We start from the raw sequence: 26,410 nt of genomic DNA on the forward strand, positions 1-26,410 counted from the left end.
CAAATCTTCCTGCTTAACTAAAAGCTTGTAAGTGCTCTGGAAGTTTGACTTTTATTCTTGGAGCTCTAGTTTGCAGCAAAGCATGGAGCCACATGGAGGTGCAGGAGAGAGTCAGCAGAGTCCCTTTAATTACAGTCTTGGAAACTTGATCCAAGAAACAGAAAAGGCTGAAGATAAACTGCATTAAAATCCTACCAGTACTACTCTGAAGAGGGCTCACAGCATGAGGAAATTGATTCTGGAGACAGGAGGATGCTATTTTTTCCCCTCTTGTAGTGTGTAATGTAAGAAAGGTTTAGGATTAGAAGAACAACAGCAGGATCTCTGTTTGGGGAAGAGTGGTAATTTCATTTTAGGAAGATTGATTTGGACTAACTTCTCAGATTTAAAATGCTTGCAAGCATTTTGATATATTACTTCTATTTTGAAACTCTAAAATGGGGGTGGGATGTGTATCCATTAGACTGTTTGCAGAAACAGCTATGAGAAGCATTGTGTTTTATAAGTTCATGTGAATAAAAAGTTTATGTGAGCAATTTGAAGGTATTTTTCTGTTGACTGGCTAATAGTTATCCCAATACCTGTAAGTTCTCTTAGGCCAACATTTTGATGTTGTCTCTGACTAGATGGGACAGTTTTATACAATATGTATAGACTAGTACAGTGTTAGAAAGATAATAGTGTCCCCGTTTTAATGCAGTTTTTAAATGTCAACTTTCTGTTCTTACGATTTTCAGAAAAGGCTATGATAAGTAAATTTTGTTTGGGTTTGTTGGGTTTTTTTTCAATAGGCTTTCACAGCTTTTCTTCATGCCTTCTTTCTTATGCTGTAATGTGATATGTTTAAAGCTATAGAGCACTTACATGTTTTTCTCTTTCCACTTCTATCGTTTTATTTGTGAAGTTTTATCTGGGCAAGCTTTGTGTAATTTTATAGATTCCAATTTGTGAATAGCAGTGTTACACTTTGAGAGTGCACATTGGTGATACCACATGTGCATGTGCCCGGAGAGTACAACTTGGGGACTGGATGGTTAGTGCAGGGGGACATTAGTAACTGCCCACATCACAGCTATCTTTGAATAAACAGCAGTTGTTGCTCTGCAGAGCGTAAATCTACATGACACCCAAGCATCAGTTACGCTTATCTTAAAAACATTATGTACTCTGTACGTAACGTAACAAAGGTGCTGCCATTAATATTTCTCTCAAAATGTGTATACGGTTGCCAGTATTTTTTTTTAATATATAATTTTGTCACTAGCTTAATAAAAAAACCTATCCAGCCCCCAAAAACAATGCTTAGCAAAGATATGTACATATTTGTTGGCCAGTATGAATCCAAAAATAACAGGTGAAACATGGGCCCAATACAAAATGTTGCAAAGAGCAAATCCCATTTGAAGTATTGCCTTTACCAGATAGGGATATTAAAACCACAATTTTTATATCCTTGGGAAGAGTACAGAAGAAAAGTAGCAGAGTTCTTGATAGATGAAAGACATTCTCTCTCTTCTTCTTTTTCTCTGTTTTTAGTTGTTTGTTTTTTTTTTTCCCTGTGGCACAAGGTGAGCTGGAGTAGGGAGGACAGCAAGGTTGGTTTGTTGATTTCTTTGTTTTATAAAATATTCTCAGAGATTTTTTTTTCATCTGTTTTTATACATCCGTTTTTAAAAGTTTCAGGGACCCAGGAAGACAATGTTTTATGGATAGCAATGGCAGGCACTCATCAGATATGGGCACTGATGTTGGAAGGTGGAAAACTACCAAAGGGAAGGTAAGCAGCCGTATAAAGAGACATGTGAAATTGCTGTTTGTTTTGATAAACAGCTTTCAAACCCTGAAGAGAGAGATAATCAAATTACATTAAAAATAATTTTTCTCAAGCTGTACTAAGCTTGAAGCTTGCTGTTTCTGTTCAGACTTAAAAGGCATGTGTGCTTTTAAAGTCCACCTGCTTTTTCCCACATCTGTTAGATGAAATGAAAGGTGCTGCTTTCACTATAAAATTACAACTTGGTAGTGTGCATTCATATAATTGAATGTTTCTTTTCATTGCATCTGCTGAATTATCTAGTGATGAATGATAAACTGAGGTGAAATAAAAGTTAGCTCAAAGGCATTCACTAGTTCCCTGTGCTGCAGTACAGTTGGTTTTATAACTCACAAATGCTTGTCCTCTAACTTCTGTTTATGCATAATGTCTGAAGTATTGTAAGCTCATTCTTGAACTTGGGTACTATTTTCCTTCAGTGATTTAAAGAAAGGAGTCTGCCTTCGATTCGCTGGGAGTGGAAATGAAGAGAACAGAAACAACGCATACCCACATAAAGCAGGCTTTGCACAGCCTTCGGGTCTCTCTCTGGCTTCCGAGGAACCATGGAACTGCCTTTTTGTAGCAGACAGCGAGAGCAGCACTGTACGAACCATCTCTCTGAAAGACGGAGCAGTGAAGCACCTTGTAGGAGGAGAGAGAGATCCATTGGTAATCACTTCAAACTTCCCCACACTGCCCTACTAATATTCCTCAAGCCTGACCTGGAGGAACCACTTTTGGGGTGAGAGGGTAAATCAGTTTCCGTGGCCATCAACTTCTTAACTTCACTGCTTGGAATGCAAATATGTGCCGGTTGTGATGCTCAGGTTGGAGTGCAGGTTGTTGCTCCTCAGATAACAAATTACTCCACTTATTTTTAAAACAGCCGACTTGATTCAGCATTGTGTGGTCATTAAAGCCAGCTGGTTTCATACTGATAACTTAAATGTGAGAGTTTCCATGTCCATGTTAGCATCCACACTTCCCAGTTTTCAGTATCCTTGTTTTTAAGTTGTCTTGACTTTTTATGTCAGTGAATTTCCATTTAATTACAGTCATTTAAATTCATGTCAACATGGAATAATCAAATGTATTAATTTAATAAAATACTTTTTCAGAATTTGTTTGCCTTTGGTGATGTGGATGGAGCGGGCATAAATGCAAAGCTGCAGCATCCCCTAGGAGTAACATGGGACAAGAAAAGAAAACTGCTCTATGTGGCAGATTCCTATAATCATAAGGTAAGCATATAGTACAGGCTTTGCAGTTTTTACTACTACAAGGGTTTATTTTAGGAAAATACAAAGATTGTGCTTGGTTCAGTTAAGCTGAGGAAACAAATGATATGATTTCTTTCGTGGGTTCTTTTTCTTTCCTTCCTTCCCATATGGGTCCTTCTCTTTACCATTGTTTTGCTGTCACATGCTGCTGTGTTGATATGATGGTCCCCTGGGGAAGGTGAACTTAAAGTGCCAAGTTACAGTTCAGACTAAAGACCCTTTCCCTTTCTTTGGACAATGCTGAACCTAGAGGAAAAGAGCTAGGAGCACTTAATCGGGTATACTGCAAGTTTGATAAAACTGGCAGAACAAGAGGACTTGCTTTTCCCCTAAAAAAGACACCCAAGTTTTGAGAAGTATTGTGTGTTGCCTTCATGGAACTCTGAGATAAGAGAGATTGTTTTGTGTGAGTGTTCTTATGTGATGTTGTATAAGCTTTCATGTCTAGCAGGTTGTTAACTGTACATTGATCAAATGCATTAAAAGAAAAGTAATCTGTTTTAATTTGAAGGAAAAAGTGTGTAACACTAAATGCCCATTGAAATTTATGTGGCAAATTAAATTTTGTTTCAGATATTGTGTAAAACATTATAAGCTTTTTTGCTATTACTTTAAGAAAAAAAACTCTTCATCTATTTTTAGAGAAGAAATGATATAGAAGTTAGCCTGCCAGTTTTGTTATGCTCATTATTTTGCAAATGTTTCCAGAAAGGCAACAAACATTAGAAAAACAAGCCATTCATCACACTTCTATACCAGAGGGGTAAGTGCGTTAGAAATTATGAAAGAGAACATTGAATGAAGTCCAAAGGAAGAAGTAAAGTCCGGCAGGGAATGGCGGGGGGGAAGATGGGAGATGTCATTTGGTAAAGTGTGATAACTTAGCTTCTAGGACACACGCTTGGTAGCTAAGGTGCTCAGAGTTAGTGCTGGCTTCTGAAAATGTGGGGCATAAGATAATGCAGAACTTCTAAGTCCTGGTGATTATTTTTTTTTTCAGAAAATTTTTTTTTGTGCCTTTGTTTATCTTAGATTAAGGTTGTAGATCCCAAGATGAAGAACTGTGCTACCCTGGCAGGCACAGGAGAAGCAAGCAATGTTATTGGTTCCAGCTTTACACAGTCAACCTTTAATGAACCAGGAGGTTTGTGTGTTGAAGGAAATGGCCGCTTGATGTATGTCGCAGACACAAATAATCATCAGATTAAAGTGCTGGATTTGGAAACAAAAATTCTTTCCATGGCAAGTAGTACTTATTAAACAGACTGATAGTGTTTTTTCTTCATATAAATTACTATTACAGACTTTGGCAAGTGGTATAAAAATCATATAGCTAATAAACCTTTTGGGTACAGTAGCTATATTCACAGAATGTTTTGTGATGATCTGGCAAATAAAAATTGCCTGTTAGCACAGTTGTTGAAAGCCTTAGTCTTAGGAAAGGCAAATTTTGCATGAAAACAGAAAGTGATGATCCTCTAGAAAAGAATAATACAGAAACATGAGTTATTAAAAAATATAGCTCAGTTTTTCAGTATGAAAAGCATTTCGTAAGCACTTGCAACTCCTTTTGTAACAAGAGGAAGTTGAAATAGATAACCAAATCCTGTAATTAGCCGTAAGAGATGATTTTGGGAGGTCAGTGGCTTAAAGCGGGATACGTAGCAGGCTTCCAAGTTGTCAAATCAAGACCACTGTCATAATTGAGCACTGCTGTGTTTGCTTATAAACATGAAGGCAAACCAAATTCATGCTCCTCTCAATCTTACAATGGCACTATGTCTTAATGTTTTCATTTATATGTATACATGCATTTATAACATAGTGGCCCAGCTGTCTTCTTGTATGTTTCTTGCATTTAATAGTACACAATCTTAATGTGTGTTTAAATTTTCATATCATATAACATGTTGGTTGGTGGCTTTTCTGGTAAATTACTGTTTACTGGGCAATATGCGCAGTTAAAATCTTGGATTTTATTACCAAAGTATGCACTTTACCACCAAATTAGAAGGAAATACCTATTATAATGCAAGCATTAAAATTTTAAATTAAAAGTATACTCTTAAGTAGTGAATACTCTAAAGTAGTTGGGGATTTTGTGATTTTAATAGTAAATACTATTTTTATTTGGATTAGTCAGTTTTATCTTTTTAAAAAAATCCTTTTGTCTTTCCCTTTGTCATTGTAGTAAAGTTTTAGTCCAATCCCTATATTATCATGTGTTAGTTTTCCTAGTCCATGTCAGCTTTGAAACTGTGATTGTATTGTGAAAGCCTATTTGCTTTCACTACAAATAAAAATAAATATTTTGTTTGATTTCTACCGATAGTTGCCTATCCTGATTCCAGAAGCATGTGATGTTCCAGATAACCTGCCTCTGCAAAAGGATAAAATAAAAAACCTTCCAAAACTGCCTAAGTCTGCACCAAACATTCAACTTCCTTCATTGACTGTAGCTCCTGGCCAGACAATTCAGTTTTTATTGAAGTTGACTCTTCCTCCAGATGCAAAACTGAATGAAGAAGCACCCAATTCCTGGTTTATCACAGCAGAAGGTAAAGTACCTGTGTTGTTTTATCAGTTGAACAGCAGGAGGTAAGACACAAAGTGGGTTATATCACGACATGCTGGCAGTACAAGGGATCTCAGTCTGATGAATCAAAATGTCCCTCTGAGTCCTTTGTTCCCATTTGACCTTGTGATGCAACACATATTATTTAGAGTTGATACATTTAACAGCTGGAGTGGGAAAATTAAAAAAAAAAAACAAAAAACCACACCTGATAGGCTGCTTTTTGCTTAAATTACTACGTGCTGCATTATTTTTTTTAACTTTCTTGGAACAAGCTGCCAGTGAGGGTTTGCAAAGGTGCTGATCCCAGAACAGTTGAGCTTCTTGCTCCTTAGATGGTTGTCTTCTCCACTCTCTCTGTGTCAACAGCTCGTCCAGTCTTACCATCGGTTTCTGGGAGAAAGCTCACTGTGAAGCTGAAGCATAATCCTGAGAAAGATTTTTATTTTATTTTTGTTTTTGTGTCTTCCAGAGAGTATTTGAGGAACATTTATAGCTAACCACTTTGAACCTACTTTGTTATAATTCATATTTACACATTTCGGCTTGAATATTTCTGCAGTACGGCAGACTTTCTTATGTAAGAGGCAAATTGCGGTATGTCAAGGCAGCAGAAATAATTGGCTTTCCTTGCAAGTTCTTTTGCTGATGTCCTGTGTGACCTTGGACAACTCTTTCAGTCACTGTGTACCTCGGTTACTGTGAAATGGGAACACTATTATTATATTGGCACAATGGAAATATTATTTCATGTTATGGCAGTTTCCTGAGCCTAAATTAATCCATCTCAACTCTTAAGTATTCTAAAAGAGCACATGGAACATGTTCACATGGTGTACAACTGGAGTGGTTTAATTCTAGCCGTTGTTGCCATCCTTACACTGGAGATTACTATGCCCATAACATGACTGGTAGAATAGACCATGTGAGTGTTCCCTAAAATTCTCTTCAGTACAAAAATAGCATGGTTATCTGAAACACCTTCTTGCACAGGCTGACCATTAGTGGGTGTTCAGAAACAGCGCTTTCCAGTGGTCTAGCTCTACCCAAAAGGGAGAATCTATCCATGCCTTTGGAAGTACTGTATGAAAGCCAATATACAAAATAACCCGTATTTTTTTCACGTTCTTTGTGCGTTGAAACAGTTTTGCCTGGTTATGGAGTTACTCAGGTGTGACTCATTTGCTTTAATACATTTATGGTCTAGAAGAAAATTTTGATCTCACTGGAACGTCAATACTTCTAAAAAGTATCCTATAGTAGGTGCTGCATACCTAAGTAAAACCATAAACTAGTGTTCTTGAAGGTGAAGGGAGGACACTTAGCATTCAGACTCCGTGAGAAGTTTCTGAATTTTATAAGTATGTTTGCTGTTAGACTCTTGGCACCCTAAAGTGATGAATGGTACAGAGAACTGTTACCTCTTGGAGGAGGTGAACAAGCCAATACAGAGTAGAGGAAAGCCTAACTGACTGTTGAATAAGTTGCTGAGATTTTAAAATTATACTAATTTTTAGTAATTGTTCTCTGGCTGAATTTACACGCCATATTAGCTTTTGCAATGATAAATACTTCTCAATAGTTATGCCTGCTTGTAGATGCAGTTAAACTAATCTGAAAGTAAACATCTCCTCATCTTCTGACTGGTCTTTTGTTGGCCAGCTTTCAAAGTAGCCACGTGGTAGCTTAATTGAATTGATTGCTTTTAAAAGCAGTCAACAAATACGGCACAGGCACTGCGATTTGTTTATATGCCTCATGATTTAAAGTAGTTTCTCATCCCAGTTTGTACTTTTGGAGTACAAATAGACTTATTTCCAGGAGAGTCAGCACACTTTTTGGCCTACAGAATCTCCAAATATTGTTGAAGTAAAGATATATGTGATAGCTTCAAGGGTTAGTAAAATTGGAGAATGTAAGCAACCTAAACTCAACAAGTCATTTCAAGCTTATAAATTCTAGAGCCAACTCTTAGGTATTTTCTGAAAAATGCCCAAAAGAGCACTTCATCCATCTGACAGTAAAAGACAGAGTGAAAATGAGCTACGTACATTTATCGTGCAGTTCATTTTTCAGTTCACATACTCTTAAATATATAAATAAATGTAAAACTCAAGTTCTGTTGTAACAGTCGGCCTGAACATTGCTTACAACCCACTTGTAAAGCCAACACTTCTGTTTGAAAATGCAATAATTTACCTGCAATTTCATGCATTTATGGCAGATCTCTTACTTGGAGCATTAGAGCTCTGATACAAATGTATAGCAGCCCATTAACCTAAGGAGTTGTGCTTGCGTATCTCAGAATAAATTTTAGTATCTTCTTAAGAGCGTATAGGACAAGTTGCAGATCCATTGCATTTAAATAAGATGTACTGTACACATACCTACAGTTCTGAAGCAAAGCTATGGATCTCTCCATCTTTAAATGACTGCTAAAGAAGCATTTATAAATGAATTTTCCTCTTTTTCCCCACAACTGGAAAAATCAAGAAGGAAATTTCCCCTAATGTTGCATGTGGAAAGAAAGTGTTGTGTTGCCCTATAGGTAAAATTAGTGTTTTCTGTAGATTTCAGACATGGTGTTAAATATCATCCTAATGATAAAATTTGTTCTTCTTTTACAGATAATACCTGGTTGCTTCAAGGACAGTGTCTGTCTGGAGAAATAAAGGATGTTTCCTCTCAAACTATCATTCCCTTTCAGTTACCCGTGAGCTGTCTGTCTGCTGAAGCTATCCTGGCTATCCAAGCGTGCCTCTACTATTGCAGCAAAGGTAGCAGTGCCTGTATGATGAAAGGAATTTCATTCAGTCAGCCTTTACAGATAGCTAGCACAAACGAAGGCAGCTTGACTCAAGTTGAACTGATACACACGTTTTTAACCAACTAACCCAAAGCCAGCTAATTTCATACTTTATTTTACTATCCACTATTTCAAGACACACATAGATAACTTTTCTCTGGTTTGCATTTTCCTGGAGCTTACGGCAAAGCTACGAAATAATATACTTGGTAAAACGAAGTAGAGTTCCCTACATCTTAACATGCAAATTTGTCACCACAACCTCATTTCATTACAGTAGCAGCAATAATATTGTAATACTCTAGACTCTGTTGCCAATTGTGAATATATTGGATGTATGCCATTCTAAGCAGAGAGCAACAATTTTTAGAGTGCTTTTGAAAGAGCTGGTGTTACTTTGTGATGTTACTGTAAGAAGTTCTTTGCACTGTACATGGCTGTTAGAATAGCTAGATCATTTTGGACTAACACTTAAAAATTCCTTTTGTGCCCTTATTAAATTTTAATAGAATGTCCGAACAAATAGTTTCTTTCTCTAGGTTGTAAAAGAAGTATCTTGCTTGTTTTTCTGTGATGGCATTTATGACACATGTATTTTGAAAATACATCTTAAACTAGGTGCAGCTCTAATTTTATGCAAAATGAGTGTTTTGCTTAACTAGATATGACTGCCTTATGTGAAGAGCAGAGTTTCATGGAAAAATTTCTGTGAAAGGAAGTGTTCAAGTTCCTACAGGAGGATTTCATGCTGATTTCTAACAAAGAATGTGCCTCTCTAATCTGTGTATATATATGTATAAAAAAAACAACAAAACCATGCTGGAGTTTTTCTGATACATACCAGTTTACATTTTTAGTACGTGGTAGGTAATGGTTGAATATCTAAACTGCAAAAATTAAATGTCAACCATTTCAAGCACGGTGAATCACTTTCCTTTCCTGCTATTATGATTTCTCTGTAAAGACTTTTCTGAAGACTTCTGTCTTGCAAATACATAATATTAAGAATAATATTAGATTCTTGAAGTCTGATTCAGGGTCTTTTCAAGTCACTGTTAGCCCCCCGATTTGTAATAGTGGCCGCTGAACCAGAACAATATATTTAATAACGGATTGTTTGCATTCATGTGTAGAGGTTATGGGCTTTTGCTAGAAAACTGGTGACCTAATCTTTGAGTAACGTGTTTTAAAACTATTACAAAACTCTGCCTTTGGTGGTGGTTAAGTGTTTTGCAAGTAAAACTCCTTCAATTTGCCATAGTAAGTAACAGGAATACAGGAGGGGGTGCAAGTCTTTTACCTGAACTGGAAGAGTTTCCACAGTGCTTAAGTGGAATTGGATTAGGCTCCGTGCTCTCGTCATGAGGATCAGTTCTGAGATGATTTTAAATTTGAAGTTAGTATTTTTACATATATTGTAAAGTACAATAGTGAAAGAATTTTTATATAGTCTTTTCTAAAACAATCACCATTGTTCCTGACACCTGTCAGTAAATCCCCAGTATGATTTGTTGTTGCTCTTTCTTACTTAAAGGCTGAGTGAAATGTTGGTCATGAACCCAAGAGGCTTTTGTTTTAAGGGAACCATATGGACTGGTGTGGTTTTTCCTTCCATTGAAATGCCAGTCTATCTGCGAGTTCCTTGTAGTACCAGAAATGGTTATTATCTCACCTGTCAGCAAGGCAAGGGCTGAACTATTATTTTTCTTGTGTTTGTTTTTTAAGCAACTTTTCTAATTCAGTGTTTCAGTTCCTTTGGTTAACGCTCTCAATTCTCACATGCCATTTTGAAGGAGGAGAAAGTTTGCTACTGTGATCACAGATTGCAAATGCTATTGGAAGTATGAAGGTAAAGAAAATTATTCGGGCATTTATCATTTTTTAGACTTTAGTACAACTCTTTCAGAATTTTTTGTTTGTGTGTGTTTTTTTTTTTAACTTTGGATAGTAGCCAGGAAACCTTAGATCAGCTTCCAGCTAGCTCACAAATTTTCTGTTGCTTACTGAAAAAAACAAGCATTAGTTTCAGAAGTTCAGAATAACAGACCAAACTGTTATAGTTATCTTGAAAATATAATTCAGCAGATGGATTTTTTTCTCCCATTTTGAATGAGAATGACATTATACTTGTGTATTTCAATTGGATGAGATAATCAAATTCTGCCTGTATTTCAGTATTCATGAAAAAAAAAAAAGAGTCAACGAATCTGTTTTCTTATTGACCCTTTTTAATTAATGTATTGCTGTAGAGGAAAGACCATGTATTCTTAACTTTATTTAACTATAGTGTGTAATGTTTAAATATAGTATCATAGATACATTTTTTCTAACTAAATGTACGTATATAAATGTGTGTTTAAATGTCATATCCTTTTTTGTTTTTAAGTTTTGACTTTTAGTCACTGTATGTAGACACACTCAGAACGACTGTAAGCTTATTGGGAAAGGGTGATAGTGGGTAGTAGGAAAGCTGTTGCATTAGCATCAAGCTGAAATCCAGGATCAAACTTAATCAATTTTAAACAATTGTATTTCAAGGAAAACAGTCTCAGCTTTACTAGTGGAGAACAGAAATATATCTTTTGAACCAATGTTTTCTTTATCTTTTCTTTTAAGTCCGTGTCTTGTGGCAGATGACTGAATCTTACATAAACTAGGGGAGTGGGGGGTGGTATACTGTATCTTTGCTAACATTAATCTTTCTACAAAGTCTCAGAGCGTTCCTGCTACTGCACCATAATGGCTTTATGCTAAAGGAAAGGCAGAAGGTGTGATACCATCTCAAAAAGAGACACAGCCCACTATTTACAAAGAAAAGCTGTGTATCCCAAAATGCTTTCCCCCCACATGGAGTAAGTCGTAAACCCTTTTAGGCAATAGCCCCTTTAGTTTGCAAGGGAGAGATGCTTTTCCTGACTTATCTTAGTGGGTTTCACACAGGGACACTGCTCTAATCGTTCTCCTTCATCATCTTAGGAGCAGCCGATTGTCAGTATGCTCCAGTTCTCACTGATGAGGTTACTGGGGTTCCTCTGCTCCTTGCGCAGTCGGTGTGTTCGCTGGCATTTAATCGTATAGCCTAACGCTATGCGCTATGTTTTGTTTGTCCAAGAAATAGCATCTACATTCCTGGAGTCACTCCTGTTTCACTTGTGGTGTACAGACATATGAATGTTCTATAATAAGAAAAACATGGTTTTTAAAAGCTTATGATGTTTAGGGATACTATTTCCATTGCTTCCTCCAGGGTTTACAAGATGCTTTTTCAGTAAAGCAACAAGTGCCATAAATGTAACCAGACAGGCAAACAGAATAGCTTTGTACAAGCTACAGAAATTTATTTCAGTCAAGTACCAGAAAGGATCTTCAGGGTATGATTCAGAAAAATAGAAAATGTTACTGCTGTGTCTCAATAATGAAAAGTCAGATATATTGATCAGTGCTATCTCTTTGTATGGTGATTTAGTGTATTAGTGTTTCCTGATATAAAAATTCTGAGCAGGTTGGTGTGGCTCAGCAGTCCCAGATTTGTATCTTACAGTAAGAGTATGTAATTCAAGGCCTCTTCAAAACATGTCTTTCTACTGACTTTAATAGGTTTTGCATCAGACCTTAATAAACTAATACATTACTATAGCAAATCTCTAAAGAGTGTTGATCGTGGTTGTATTGTATAATGGAAACAAGTTCAGTGCCACTTGCAGTTTAGTTCTAGTGTTTACTTTCCTGGAACAGCTTTTGGTTTTGAATGAATATATTAATAGTTCCATGAGATGTTTTTAGAAATGTTATTTAATTACAATACAGTAGTTTTCTTTAGACTAGGAAAAAAGTAATGTGGTTTCTAAGAGGGAGCATAATGTATTTTAATAGTTTTTTTCATATTGTTTGAATCCAGTAGTAACTTTCTGTAGTTTGTTCCCTTCTGTTGAAGGAAGAGGATGGATGCTGACTGTGTAAACTTATTGATGGGCACATATTTTATGTATACATTTTTAGTTGATTCCTTTTTGTGTTACATTCTCACATGTCATTTTGGGTTTTTCTACTGGATGCACTTCTTCTGTTTTGCCTCTCATGTCTTCCACTTGTAGAACATTATGGTTGTATAATGCTGTGGTAATGTTGTGATAGAAAGCAAGTACAGACCAGATGAGTAATACATGAGAAAGTAGTTTTATAACATCACATAAATGTCTTATTTGCTTAGCCTGAGAAAAGGTGCATGTGGCTTCCAGTACATTGTATATATTCTTAATGCACTTTTTAAATTCTAATGGGAAAATCTTGCAGCTCAAAACATAGATAAAACTATTTTTTGTGAGAATGTCAAGAAAAACATATTGTTTATCTCTTGCTCAGAGGAGGGGGATGATCAGAATGAAGTGACCTTCCTTCTCATGCAGGGGCATGTCCTTCTGTTCCTTTAATTATTGACTATTTATTTTAGCAGAGAGACTTGTATTATTGACCATAAATTCTCTTGAAATTTTGATTCCTAACAAGGTTTTCTACATACATAGAAGCTTTAAATGTCTGACTTCGTAGAGTTATGAGTGATGGCTTATGGTTTAGCAGACAATAATAGAGATTTATGTACATTCTTATGATCTATAATTTTTTAAAATCACTGTTATTCATTAAGACTTACCTCAGAGACACATTGCAGCTAAACTCACGGAAATGTGTTTGTAAACTGTGTATTGCAACTCAAAAGTAAGTTTTCCTGCTGCAGAATGTGCAAGAGATGCTGTGACACATTGTGTATATGTGTTCTCCAGGCTACAATTGTGCTACCTGAAGAGAATTTACCATGCATAACAGCTTATCAACCACCCACAGTAACTCTCAACTCAAATCTGCCAGCTCCATTGTTCATATAATCAATTGAAATTACTGATTTATGTTAGCAAAGATTTAGTAGTTAGAATTAATCATTGTAATTTTAGTTTAAATTGGTTTGTCAGGGATTAGAGGAGCTTCTTTGTCCCAAGTGGGGAAAGTGTAAGAATGGTGACAATTAGTTGGAGACAGTTGTTGAAAATGTGAGACCTGGTTATTTTTTAATTAAACCAGCACATCTGTCGTATTCTACAACAGGTCATGAATTTAGAAATGGTATTTCTAATATTTTACATTCCATTGTGTTCGTATAGCCAAATTTGACTACTGTCTTCTATCTGAAGCAGCTGTTCTTACATTTTCTAGTTTTTGTACTGTCGCATGTAAAATCACTTACTCTTGTTAAGGATTCAGCACATGTATGATTGAATTTCTGAGTTTTTCTTAGTTTCTTTGTCATAATATTATGGGGGATTTTGGTTAGGTTTTTTGGATCTATCCTGTATTTTCCCTAAGAAAGAAATGCAGCCACTATTTTGTTACCATATAGAGATACAAGTAAAATAAATCCCTCCACCAGCTCCTTGCTGCTCCCCTGCTCCAGGGATGGGGATGTAAACAGCAAGGGCAATAGGGGTGTCCCATATAAAGGTAACATTACCTGGCAGCGTGCTCCAAAGGGGTACAAACGTGGTGAGGATTTCAGGATGAGTTACACCGTGATGCTAATCCTCAAAATGGATAGACATGGTGCATACTGACTTTTGTGGGGTTTCCTGCTTCCCAGGTCTACTTCTCATTAAGGCCTATAAAATCTTGCTCCATAAAGTCCAGTGAGGTTCTGAAGTTGTTTCTAGATCTAGTTGTTTCTAGATCTTCCTAGAGCATCCCATCAAACTTGAGTAGCCTGTGCAGGGATTTTGATGGCTCTTAGTTTCAGGAAACTTTGATACTATAAATTAAATACTTTGGCTATTAGGTGATTTGAAAGAAACACCAGTTTGCTATCTTGTTGCAGATTGTGCTTAATTATTTTCAGAGGGTAACACATTTTTGTCGCTGCTGCAAAACTAGAAGCCTTGGGTATAAGTTGAGGAGTGTTTGTGCAGCTATAATTACTTATTTCTTAGTGTACTCTTTGTTGGTCCATTGCTTTCAAGTGGACCAGAGAACTCTTTGTCCAATTCCAGGCCCCAAGGCTAAGCAAAAGAATTGCAAGTATTTATCAAGTCTTGTCTAGTTCCTTTGAAACCAACAATTTTGAGCTAAAGAAATCCCACTTGTAAAAATCTGTTCATAAGTCTACCTTAATTTAATGCTCTGTACTCAACATGCCTCAGAACAACAATATTCCACTCTATATTTTCCCCCTTTTGATGAAGTGTTTAGAAACTCAACCCATCTGGCCAGTGTCAGACTTCATAAAAAGCAAGATAATGACTCCCAATTTGATTTTACATTCACGTTTTTTAAAAATAAGACCTTGTTTTTCAAGCTTTTGATTAAACTGCAATATCTGGTTTTGAACCATCCATTCAAGGCATCTGTCCTGTATCAGATAACTGGCTTCCAGATTTTAAAGATTTGGAATTGGTAGTAAAGTGGAGGAAGAGAATTGCTAAATGTTTTATATTTTGAATAATTAACTTCAAAGCTATCCAGTTTCACTTTTAAAGGAGAATTAGTGCAATTAAAACCTCTCTTCTGTAAATCATTACCATTATTGTACCATTAATCGTTCTATCATTAAAACCTGTGATAGATCTGTGTAATTTTATAAAGAAATGAAAGAAAAATAAGGTAGTTGTAAAACTGCGACTGGGTGAAATCCAAGGTTAACAGCAAATATCTTTAAGGCCAGTAGTTCAGCCCAATGTGACAGAAATTCTGCATTTTCATTACATCATGATGGCTGAAGGAAAAAAATCAGTGCCTTCCATAACAATACTTGAAAGTGTGTCTTTACAGAAATGCCGGATTGCTGGTTGAAATAAGATATTTGACCTTCATAGTTTGCAAGTTTCAGGGCGTTTAATTCTCTACTAATTCTGAAGCTGTGAAGAGTTTTCCTTCTTCATGTTTGTGAATTATGTTGCAATTAAGGTGCTTTTTGGTCAAGCTACTCTTCTTACAAAGTATTTTAAAATGTTTTTCTCAATGTTGTGTAATTATTGTTACCTCTTTTGTACATTTCAGAACAAACTTGGCAAGGAGATTTCAAACATTGTGCTGAAATTGTGATATGAGTGAGATAGAAGGCAAAACATTCATTGATCTAAAAGGGCGAGGGTGATACGTCTTGGTATTTGAGAGGTGGAGGGTCACTCTTTGTTTTGGGGTTTTTTTTCCACCCTGTTCTACAGATCAGCAAAGATTCTTTGAATGGCAGCAGGTTGTGTGTAGAGGCGGTGGGAGGGGTCAGGTTCTCTCATTGTGAAACCACGTACCTTCATTTTGGTTATGATGCTGGGATGTCTAAAAATCCCAGCAGTATAATACTACTGAAGAAAGTCACGTTTGAGCACTTAACACCTGAATAAATGTCTCTATGTGGTTTAAGGGGAAATACGTGGATTTTTTTTTCTTCCTTGAGAACTTCAGTGTTGCTTTGTGGATATTGGAATATTTTTGTCTGCTCTTTGAGATACTAAACCTCTGTTTTTCCATTACATTTGATACAATGCCTTTCAGATATCTGAACATTTAAAAGATGTGTTTTATGTTTCTTGCTCAAAATATGTGAAGAATTAAAGCTGAAGGCACTTAATCTACAGCTGATGTAGATTGTGTAAATTCTTCACATACAGCATTCTTAACAATATTCATGGATTATGATCCTTTTAAAATAAAAGGTAAATGTCCTGTAATATTGTGAGAGCAAATAATACACTGTAGAAGAAATGTCAGCTTCGGATAACAATTCAACAAATAAACAGTGATTAAAGAATGTACTCTTTCTCCTGTGAAACCTCTTTCTCCTTGTAAAGAAAGCTTTTTAATGGAAAAATAAACATTAAACATTTTATCTTTCAAGGCTGGGTTTGTCTGTCAATCTTTACGTGAACGTAGATGTGGAAGTTATGAGACGTGTCTGCCATAAGGGGTTACAGCTTGATTAAAATCCTTTCATTAACAAGTACGATTCATTTCACACTCCGTTTCCCACAGGGCTCTGCAGTCGTGGGTATCAGCCGGCCATTCAGTGACCTGAGGGTTGGTAAAACACTGTGCGGTCGTGAGGACTCCCCAGTTTTGATGTTATGCGATGGTCTGAAACCAGGAGATCTGGTTTTATTCCATTTCTGCATGTAAGAGAGATGAGAAACAGCGTACTGCGTGAGTCAGACCGACTTGTTTTGTAGCCTTCAGTTTATTGCAGAGATCCCAGAGCACTCTTAGCTGCTGGAGCAGATCTCACGGCACTGAGCTCCCGTTTGAAACACCGTGTTAGCCATGGTACTATGGCTAAACTGTGCCACAGTTTGCTGTGTGTGGGTGCCTGTTTAATAATTATGGTCGAACCATATTTTAACAGCAGCTTCTAAAATAATTTAATTGTTTTGTTATAATTATTTTACTTGAATAACAGTTTTGCAGCTTTGACTAAGAACACATGGATACAGAGCACTAATACAGGCTTCTTGTGTGCACCAATACAGCTGAGGACTGATACCAACATATCTACAAAGATAATCCCGTATTTGTGCTGCTCATCGTGTTTTTATTGATACAATGATTTATTGTTAATGAAAACATCATATGCCAAAAATTCTGGAATATTCACTATAGGTGAGCCCCAGCAACAGTAAGTGTAGCTCTGTTGAATTTTTTTCCTCTTGCTAGAGATTATTCCTGATGACTATTCATCCATTCAAATATTTAAAAGATTTATATTTAAAAGATTTATACATACTACTTATAAAACTCAACTGTATTTGATTTCCATCCAGATTAAATATATTCATTTTAGCCTGATGCAATAAGTCTGAATTTGACATTCAAACAAATTTATTTGCAATTTCTATGTTTTGTTTTAAAGTGCATCTAAAGCTTCTGCCAGGCCTATCTCACCCCCAACTTTTATCTAAGTAGTCTTAAAACAATAAGCCTGTACGCAAACAGACTTGTACATTCTATGTACAAACTTACAGATGCCTATGTGTATAACGGCATTTGTGTGACTGAGCTGGACTTGTGCATTTTGCAGAACCCAGGGAGGCACTGCCCAGGAAAGATTTCTGTGGTTGCAAAGTTGCTGCTCTAGGAAACAATTAATTAGGTTGTTTCTAAAAGCAAGGGAAAGGAGTCTTTCATTTGAATTTGGCTAATGGGGCCAAGGTATTTTCTTGTTATTGCAAGGGATTCTGCAATCTCCTGCCAAGAGGAACTTATCTGGAGATTGGATAGATGGGGCTTTGAAAGGCTTCGCTCCCTGCCCTGTCCTTCCCATCTGAAGTAGTTTCCTGTAGCTGTTCAAAATCATGACTCTGCTGCCCCATCTGAATTTTATCTTTTCTGCCTGTCACCCTGGTATGTCCTACACACAATCCCACCAGAAACTGAAAACAATACCTGATTGCTATTTTATGTGCTGCTGTGTGTAGCAGAATTCTCCCCAGGCTGTAACTGGGCTTTCTAGAGACGGTTTGTTCTCCTTTGCCCTCGTCCTTAAGCACAGAAATCAAAGCAGAGGTGAGGATTTCAGCCTTCAGGTGTAAAAGAGTAGCTTTCTAAAATGTCGCTACAGCCACACGTGTTTTCTCTTTCATTTTTTGTAAAAGCATTAGCAAGTTGTAACCTTTTATTAAATCTCTCCATATTTTTCCTATCTCAGGCATTCCGTTAAGCAGAGTATGTGGGTTTACCAGTGCTTGGAGCTCCTAACGACAGCCTGCAAAGTGGGGGTATGTTTTCCAAACGCTGAACAAAGCTGAACCATGACAGGAGTAGATAGATATTAATGAAGAGGTTGCTTCAGTAAACCAAAATATTTAGTAAAATTTGCAGCATATTCATTTGTGAATTCCACCACAACTGCAATATTATTTTTGATGTTTGAAGCTATCATTGCAATTATTGTCCTTGAGAACTGAAAATTTGTTCTAATGCCATCTTTATGTACTAATGAGGTGGCAGGTTTAATATCTTTATGCAGCAGGGCTTGGGAAAGCAGATCGCTTCCCTAGCAAAGGTCTGAACCCTGCGTCTGAGGTGACGGCACGTAAGTTGTGACGCGTTTTAAGCAGAGCAAAATAGAGTCAGCAGTTTAATGGTCAGCAGTGAGCGTAAGCTGCCGTTAGATCAAGGCCTCAGCACTTTTCCTCCCTCTCCTTATGCACAAACACACTCAGGACTTGACTAAAGCAGTGATGTTTTCCAAGCTGTTATCTGGGGTTGATACTAAAATATAGAGATCACTAAGAATGAGAGATGCAGCTGTTTTTCAGAATCTTAATACATTCAGCAAATGAAATCACAGAAGAGAACATAAAATTGAGATGTGCCAAGCAGTGCGTAGGAGCATCGGTGCCTAAATGGCAGTTAAATCCAAGGGAAATTTGCTGGGGGCTACTGAGAAACCCGTCATGTAAATTTTTCTCTCCTTTATGCAGTTGAGTGAAGAAGATGGATTTCATTAGCATTTTTGCTGTGCTCTTAGCAGTAGAAGCGCTTTAAAGTGTGTTGTTATTGCAGACTCAAATTAAAGGCAGTGCATGTGGCAGAACTTCTTAGACCATACGTGGAAAGTGCAGAGGATGTACTGGGACGCTTAGAAATGGAGTCCTTAGTAAAGAGCGACAAAATTTGCCTCACAGATTCACTGGTAAGTGTAAAATGAAACGGTTACTGAAGCATAACAGGATTAGTTACGAATTTAAACTAGCAGAGGATTAAAATAATTTATTTACTTGAGGATGCTGAACAGCACGATTCTCTTTACAGTACTCTTAAATTACATGGAAGTACATGAAATACAGGAAAAATACAGGAATTTACCTGTAGAGAAGTAAAGTAGGATGGAAGGTATATTTTACATAGAAGTGTAAGCATGTTTGTTTCTAATACAGGAGGCTTGATGATTTTTAAAAAAATATCTATTTTGAGATGTTAATGGGTGGAGAGTCTCAGGAACTTTGTGACCGGCTTCTGGTCTATGTAAGTACATCCCCTATGATCACAAGATTATGTGTTTTTCCTCATACACTTGGTACAGGATCTCTCCAGCTTTCACATTCTGTGGTAGCCGAATCACCGTGATGCCCTCTGGGACTCTGCGTATCACAGTTTTGGTCTTGACGGTAGGATAGACTACCTTATTATAGGCATCTGACAGCGGGCATACATCCGTTTTCCAAGAACAGTGTAGCTCAGATTAACCTGTCATAGCAATTGTTTTCCACCTTCTGCTAACATGCAGAAAGCTTGTGGAGTACCCTGTACAGCAGCAAGCCAAAAATGATCAGGATTCTTTTGGATTTAATCCGTGTTGAAGCTTCTCACGGTCTTGAAGGAAATTCATATTTATGATTGAAGCGGTCCCGGGGAAGAGCTAATTTGATATTTTTTTGCAAAAAATGCCAACAAGGTTATGTTGTTAGCCTAGAAAAGTTGTATATTTTAAACTGAGAAATGCTTACAGTCAAGTAAAGAAATTTTCAGAAAAAAAGTATTCAAGTTATTCTGAAGCAGTTCTGACCTGTCAGCTTAACAATATGAGGACTATTGTAAGCAGTGATATATCCTATCCTTTTTTCCCTCAGCCAAGGAAATTAGTGAGGAAAATCCACTAGGATTATGTTCCAGCACGGCACTTCAGTAGTACATCTCAGCATTAAAGTCTACTGAATTCTCCTCAATTTGAGAAGAGACTCAGATTCAGTAGTAAGTTTGACGCTATGACAGAAGGCAGAACCCTTAGGTGGAATAAATTTCCCCACTTCTAACTGAACAGTGGAGTTTATACATTTCTCCCAGGCAGCAAATAGATGCATTTATCCCTACATTGCTGCACTCCTCTCATTAGTCTCTGCTGAGTTACTTCTTAATGACTGTCACTTGATCCTTTTCAGGCTACCTTCATCTCTCTAATTACTTCTGCCAAAGCTTGCAGCCCATTGACTCTGCGCTTGTAGCTCTTTCAACTCATGAAAGAAAAGTAATTTAGTTTCTCTCATTTTGGAAAAAAAGTATTTCTAATCTGTACATCCCTTCCCCTTTTCTTTTTATGCTCATGAAATGTGTTGTTAGCAAGAGCTCCCTGCTCCCTCTATTTCACTTCTATATTACATCCCACTAATTTGGCTGTCCCCATGCTGACCAGTGAAATTGCTCTCAGCAAGGTTTCCAGTGATCTATTGCTAGCCAAATCTCTTCAATCTTCTTGGCCTGCCAGTTGTCTTCAACATACGTAACCAGTGTTTTAGTTTTGAAATTTTCAGTTTGTTTGCTTCTGTACCTCCCTTTTTTTCTGCTGTCTGCATACTTTGGAAATTGCTCCTGCATTGTGTCCTTGGCTGAATAGTCCGCATTGTCTCCATCTCCACCTTTTGGTGGGAATTTGCCTGGACTGACACATTTTCTTCCCTCTTTCCATTGCACACTTTGTCTCCAGATGGTACAAAGTTCAGCAACCGCTTGTGCTGAGGAGTCAGAGTCCCACTTCTCCAGAATGGTCTCTTTCTATCAAACTTAAGCTTCGTCTTTTATCTTCCCTTGACTTTATAAAATTTAATATAGCTGAAAACTCCTAACCATGTCTTCGCTATTCCTTCATGTTACTCCTTTCCTTTATCAAACAATCCTGCTGATTACAGACAAGCCTTAGAACTTCAGCATTCATTCACATTACAGCATCTCTCTAGGTCCTTGCATTTGGACAGTATCTGAATTTTTTCAGATTTTTTTTCCATCTTTGGTCTTCTCTCTCTCTAGTCCGAACGTTTGTTCGAGGTTTTCTACCTCATGTCTCAATTGCTACAGCATGTTGTGTTAGTTAACAGAATCTTGTCCTGCTCTTACCTATCCAAAATTAAACTTTGTCAAGTGTTGGTTTTGTAGCCCGAAGGGCGATGACTGAAATGTTACTTTCTTGAATCCAACTGCCAGCTCTCCCTGCCTGATAGTATCAAGCATATGTTGCACCTCCTCATATTTCACTATGCCATTCACAGCACAGTCATATCCTATCTGTGAAGTTTTATTAATTTTCAAGATACCAACTCCTGCCTCTGATTTTTTTTTCATCTTTCTGCACCATTATCCACTATTAATCTTGTAAACAATGCAAAAAGTACCTCTGAGGCTTCCCTTAATTTTCAAAAGGATTTCCTTATCAACCCTGGCAAAGCCTTTCTTACAACACTGAAATATTGTCAACATTTAGGCTCTCCTGGACTAAGATCACTCACTCTTGTACCAACAATATCTCATTGTTCACTGTTAGACTCCGACTGTTGGCTGCACTGTGTTGTTTGTTGCCTGGTGGTGTACATTGGTTGTAAGCTCTCAGTGGATACGGGACTTTCTTCTCCCTATGTGTTTACACCTAATTCCATGGAGTTTTTCCTGAGAAGAACTCCTAGGCACTACAGTAATAGAAATGATAATAACAGTTGGTATGACAGGTTTATTTCCCTAGCAGTGCTTAATCTCAGCAAAACAGCTTTTAAAATAGGTTCAGAAACCAGAAAAATAAAATAAATTACTCCTACAAAATTTGAAGTTCTGCTTCCATCATGCCAATATCTTGCTCTTGCCTATCTCTTTGTAGATGAATCTCCCATTGCTTGTCCCACTGAAGCTTCAGCAATATACAAGCAAATAAATTAAAAAACCTTCCTGAACTGGAGGTATTATGTCCTTAGTCCAGGAATTCCGGAAGGGCACATGGAGTTCAGCTGAGCTGGACGTCTCTTCAGGTTCAAGTCCTAAAGGGTCCAAAGATTTTATCATGCTTTTTATAGGGATCTTTGATCACATGCTGAAAAAATGTTGAAGTTGGCTAGAGATGCATCTGTCTTCACAGTCTTTATTGTGTTTTTTAGTTTGTTCTAGTGTATAAAGAGACAATTGATTGGAACAGATAAAAAGCAAAAGAGCATCGGACCTGTGGTTTGATCCTGCACTGTAGTACCTCAGTCTTCCACCAAAATACAACAGATCCTACACACACGAGTGAAGGGATGGGCCTTCCTGTTGCGAGCTGTTACAAAGGGCACATTTGGAGTGTCTGCAGGAGGTGAGGTTTGTGGCTGTGTTTATTTCCCATAGAAGTTGACTCCGTGGCTTTGGACAAGCCACAAGGATGTCTCCTGAACTGCTGGTTGTTACCCTTATATGGAGGTTTGAGAGACTGATTGATGTCCGTTCTTAACACCTACATGACTTTTTTATGTTTGGCACTGAGCATCTGGAAGATCATTGGTTAGGCACTGGAACAGGTTGCCCAGAGAGGTGGTGGAGGCCCCATCCCTGGAGATATTCAAGGCCAGGCTTGATGAGGCTCTGAGCAACCTGATCTAGTTGAAGATGTCCCTGCTTACTGCAGGGGGGTTGGACTAGATGACCTTTAAAGGTCCCTTCCAACCCAACACATTCTATAATTCTATGATCATGAACAATTTCATGGATTTTACTTGATATTTTGAGCAGAAGGATTCAGTGTCCTCAGTCACAGGTCTACTCTCTGTATAAGCTGTTCCCTCAATACTTCTCCACACTCAGCATCAGAAGCTGCTTCCCATCAGTCCCGCATCCTTTGGGGGACGTATGCTACTGCTGCTCCTGCAGAGGGGCACAGGATGAAGTGGATCCTCCTGAGAAGCTGTCAGCTCCCTCTGCCGGGGGAGGCTTTTGGCTGTTTGGACTGTAAGTTATTTCTTCCGGGGAAAGGCAGTGTGGTCTAAGTCCTGTTAATGCTGGTTAGATGGCACTCTTCCATGGAAAGCCTGTCTCGGTAGAGGAGGGAGACATGAAATGACCTCTCATTAGCTTTGGGACACTCCGCTGTGCCGTGACTTTACTGTAGTTCATGAAGCAGTGATGATTTCATCTTCAGTATTGCACAGCTACAGGCAAGAGGTAATGAAAGGCATTTGTAACTGAGGCCAGCAGTCTGCCAGGATCGACACCTTCTGGCCAGAGATGGAGTCTCTTGCCCAGAGATGGAGTCGTGTGAGACCTCAGTGTCAGTGAGGAATCCAGGAGTACTCCAGGTGCAGTGTGGATACCCAGGCAGACAGATAGTCAGGAAACTTTTTCTTGGGGAACTTCTGCAGTTGTACATAAATCTTCTGGTCTGGCCTGGTTTGTTTTTACCTTTAATCCTGAAGAATTCCTGTCTGATATTCTAACCTTATTTTTTCATGTTTTATTAGAACTAACTTGCAAAGCCTCATTCCAGCATGCGTGGGATCCTGCACTTAGCCTTTCACTAAAAGCTGCCTTTTTAACTCTTTCACACCTTCCCCTAGTTGATTTTTGTTTTAATATAATATGGTATCTAAGGAAAATATTGGAAGGAACAATATGCTGTTTTCCCTTTTCTGTAAAGTGGGGCGACTTGAAGTGCAAAACACCTAGTACATGACATTAATATTGGCAAATAAGCACCTAAGACTCATAAAATTCAGCAAAAATTTTAAGATATTATCTTAGGAACTTAATTTTTTTTTTCCAGATTCCCTAACTTTGCTTTATTTGTTTCGCAGTTCTAAGAGAGTCACACATGTATCTTTTGAGATTAAAAAACCCTATAGCTAAAGCAATTAATATTTTAGTCAAGAATGTAAGGCTGCGCAACCAAAACTGTCATAAAACACAACAGAGCACAAGTCGGGTCTTGTCTGTTACAGCAATGGGAGTTGAGAGTACTCAGTTCTCTATGATTATGTACCAGTTTCTTAATCCCCTAGACCATAATTAAGTACTATTCTTGTTGGTACTGGCTTACTAATATTTTTGGCAAGCTTTTCTGCTTATTGTTTCATCAAATACAAATTTCTGTGCAAACCCGACAATTTTAATGGCATTTCAATTTTTTTTTTTCAGTTAGAAGAATGTAAACAAGGTATTTGAGCCAGCTTTCTAGAATAATTTATCTCTTCCCCCACCCCGCCCCCCAAAATATCTAGCTGTTTAACTTCAGTTGAAAATATCTTAGGGTTTTTTGGGAGGTGTTCTCAGTTTTGATTTATGAAATCACTTCTAAATGAAAGTAAAATTGTTTTCGTATTGTTTTTCCACTGAGAAAGAAAAATCATTTTAAAGTGTCATTTCCCCTGAGAAAAAATTACGTGTCCAGATGAACTGTACATGGCAGACGAAGAGGTGCTGCACCAGAGCCCAGATGCCGCAGTCCAGCCGTGGCAGGCAAAGGACTGCACGTAGCAGGAACTGCCTGCCCAGAAGAACTGACGATCTGAGAATAAACTAAGAAGCAGGCACTGAGCATTTCACACAGAGGGAGTGCAATAAAATAAAAGTGAGATGCTTCAGATCAAAACAGTAAGCAAGAACAAGTTGATAGAGTTGTCCTTGGCGTGCCTGATGCCTACAAGTACCACCGCCCTCAAAATTTCCAAGGTAGGGTTGAGCTGTTGGCGGGACCGGGCAGCTGGCAGGCAGTGAGTCCAGTAGCATCTGTGCAGTTCCATGCCAGGTCCTCTCAGTGCCCAGGAAAGGTCCTACATAGCTTAATTTGCTAGTATAAACATAGTATCTGTTGCTGAATACCCTAGAAGACAAATTCTATTGGGAGACTATGCCATTGGAACTAGATCATCTTTAAGGTCCCTTCCAACCCGAACCATTCTATGATTCTATGGTCTTTGTAGACTTGTTGACCCCCAGTTTTTTTCAAAACTACGTGCATGCTTCATTGTCCAGGCGCATTGCTGCTGACGGCAAAGAGCTTGTTCGCTATAGTAGAGGTCTGCCCGTAAATAAACACGTAGCTAATTTTTTCATGTGCCTAAGGCTCTAACCCTAACTTGGGGTTGCTGAGTGCTGCTTTAATCATAGAATTGTTGGAAGGGACCTTGAAGATCATCTAGTTCCAAACCCCCTGCCATGGGCAGGGACACCTCCCACTAGACCAGGTTGCTCAGAGCCCCATCCAGCCTGGCCTTAAAAACTTCCAGGGATGGGGCTTCCACCACCTCTCTGGGCAACCTCTTCTGGTGTCTCACCGCCCTCATGGTGAAGAACTTCTTCCTAACGTCCAGTCTGAATTGACCCATCTCTAGTTTAAATCCATTCCCTCTAGTCCTACCATTACCCGACATCCTAAAAAGTCCCTCACCAGCTTTCTGGTGGGCCCCCTTAAGATACTGGTAGGCCACAATAAGGTCTCCTCGGAGCCTTCTTTTCTGCAGGCTGAACAAACCCAACTCTCTCAGCCTGTCCTCATAGGAGAGGTGCTCCAGCCCTCTGATCATCCTTTTGGCCCTTCTCTGGACACGTTCCAGCACGTCCGTATCTTTCTAGTAGTAGGGGCTCCAGAATTGGATGCAGTACTCCAGGTGGGGTCTCATGAGAGTGGAGTAGAGGGGGAGAATCACCTCCCTCGACCTGCTGGCCACGCTTCTCCTGATGCAGCCCAGGATACGATTGGCTTTCTGGACTGCTAGTGCACACTGACGGCTCATGTTGAGCCTCTTGTCCACCAGCACCCCCAAGTCCTTTTCTTCAGGGCTGCTCTCAAGCCAGTCACTGCCCAGCCTATATCGGTGCTTGGGATTGCCCCGACCCAGATGGAGGGCCTTGCACTTGGTCTTGTTGAACTTCATGAGGTTGGCAAGGGCTCACCTCTCCAGCCTGTCAAGGTCCCTCTGGATGGCATCCCTTCCCTCCAGCATGTCAGCTGCCCCACACAGCTTGGTGTCATCAGCAAACTTGCTGAGGGTGCACTCTATGCCACTGTCCATGTCACTGACGAAAATGTTAAACAACACTCGTCCCAGTACTGATCCTTGAGGGACTCCACTTGTCACTGGCCTCCACTTGGACACAGACCCATTGACAGCCACTCTTTGGGTGCAGCCATCAAGCCAGTTCTTTATCCACTGAATTGTCAGTCCATCAAACCCATA

General features: G+C 38.4%; 1 protein-coding gene across 1 annotated transcript in view; it reads left to right on the forward strand.

The window, feature by feature from the left end:
- The window catches only part of NHLRC2 (NHL repeat containing 2), a 38,336-nt gene extending 21,984 nt beyond the window's left edge, over positions 1-16,352 (forward strand). Inside the window, exons 6-11 of the mRNA XM_074590238.1 lie at positions 1,678-1,777; positions 2,254-2,485; positions 2,935-3,057; positions 4,129-4,338; positions 5,429-5,654; positions 8,299-16,352. Coding sequence (XP_074446339.1) covers positions 1,678-1,777; positions 2,254-2,485; positions 2,935-3,057; positions 4,129-4,338; positions 5,429-5,654; positions 8,299-8,564 — 1,157 coding nt within the window. The 3' untranslated portion in view covers positions 8,565-16,352. The remainder of the gene's footprint in view (positions 1-1,677; positions 1,778-2,253; positions 2,486-2,934; positions 3,058-4,128; positions 4,339-5,428; positions 5,655-8,298) is intronic.
- Positions 16,353-26,410: the final 10,058 nt, after the last annotated feature.

This window comes from Larus michahellis, chromosome 6 (genome assembly GCF_964199755.1).
Source record: "Larus michahellis chromosome 6, bLarMic1.1, whole genome shotgun sequence".
Classification (NCBI taxonomy): Eukaryota; Metazoa; Chordata; class Aves; order Charadriiformes; family Laridae; genus Larus; species Larus michahellis.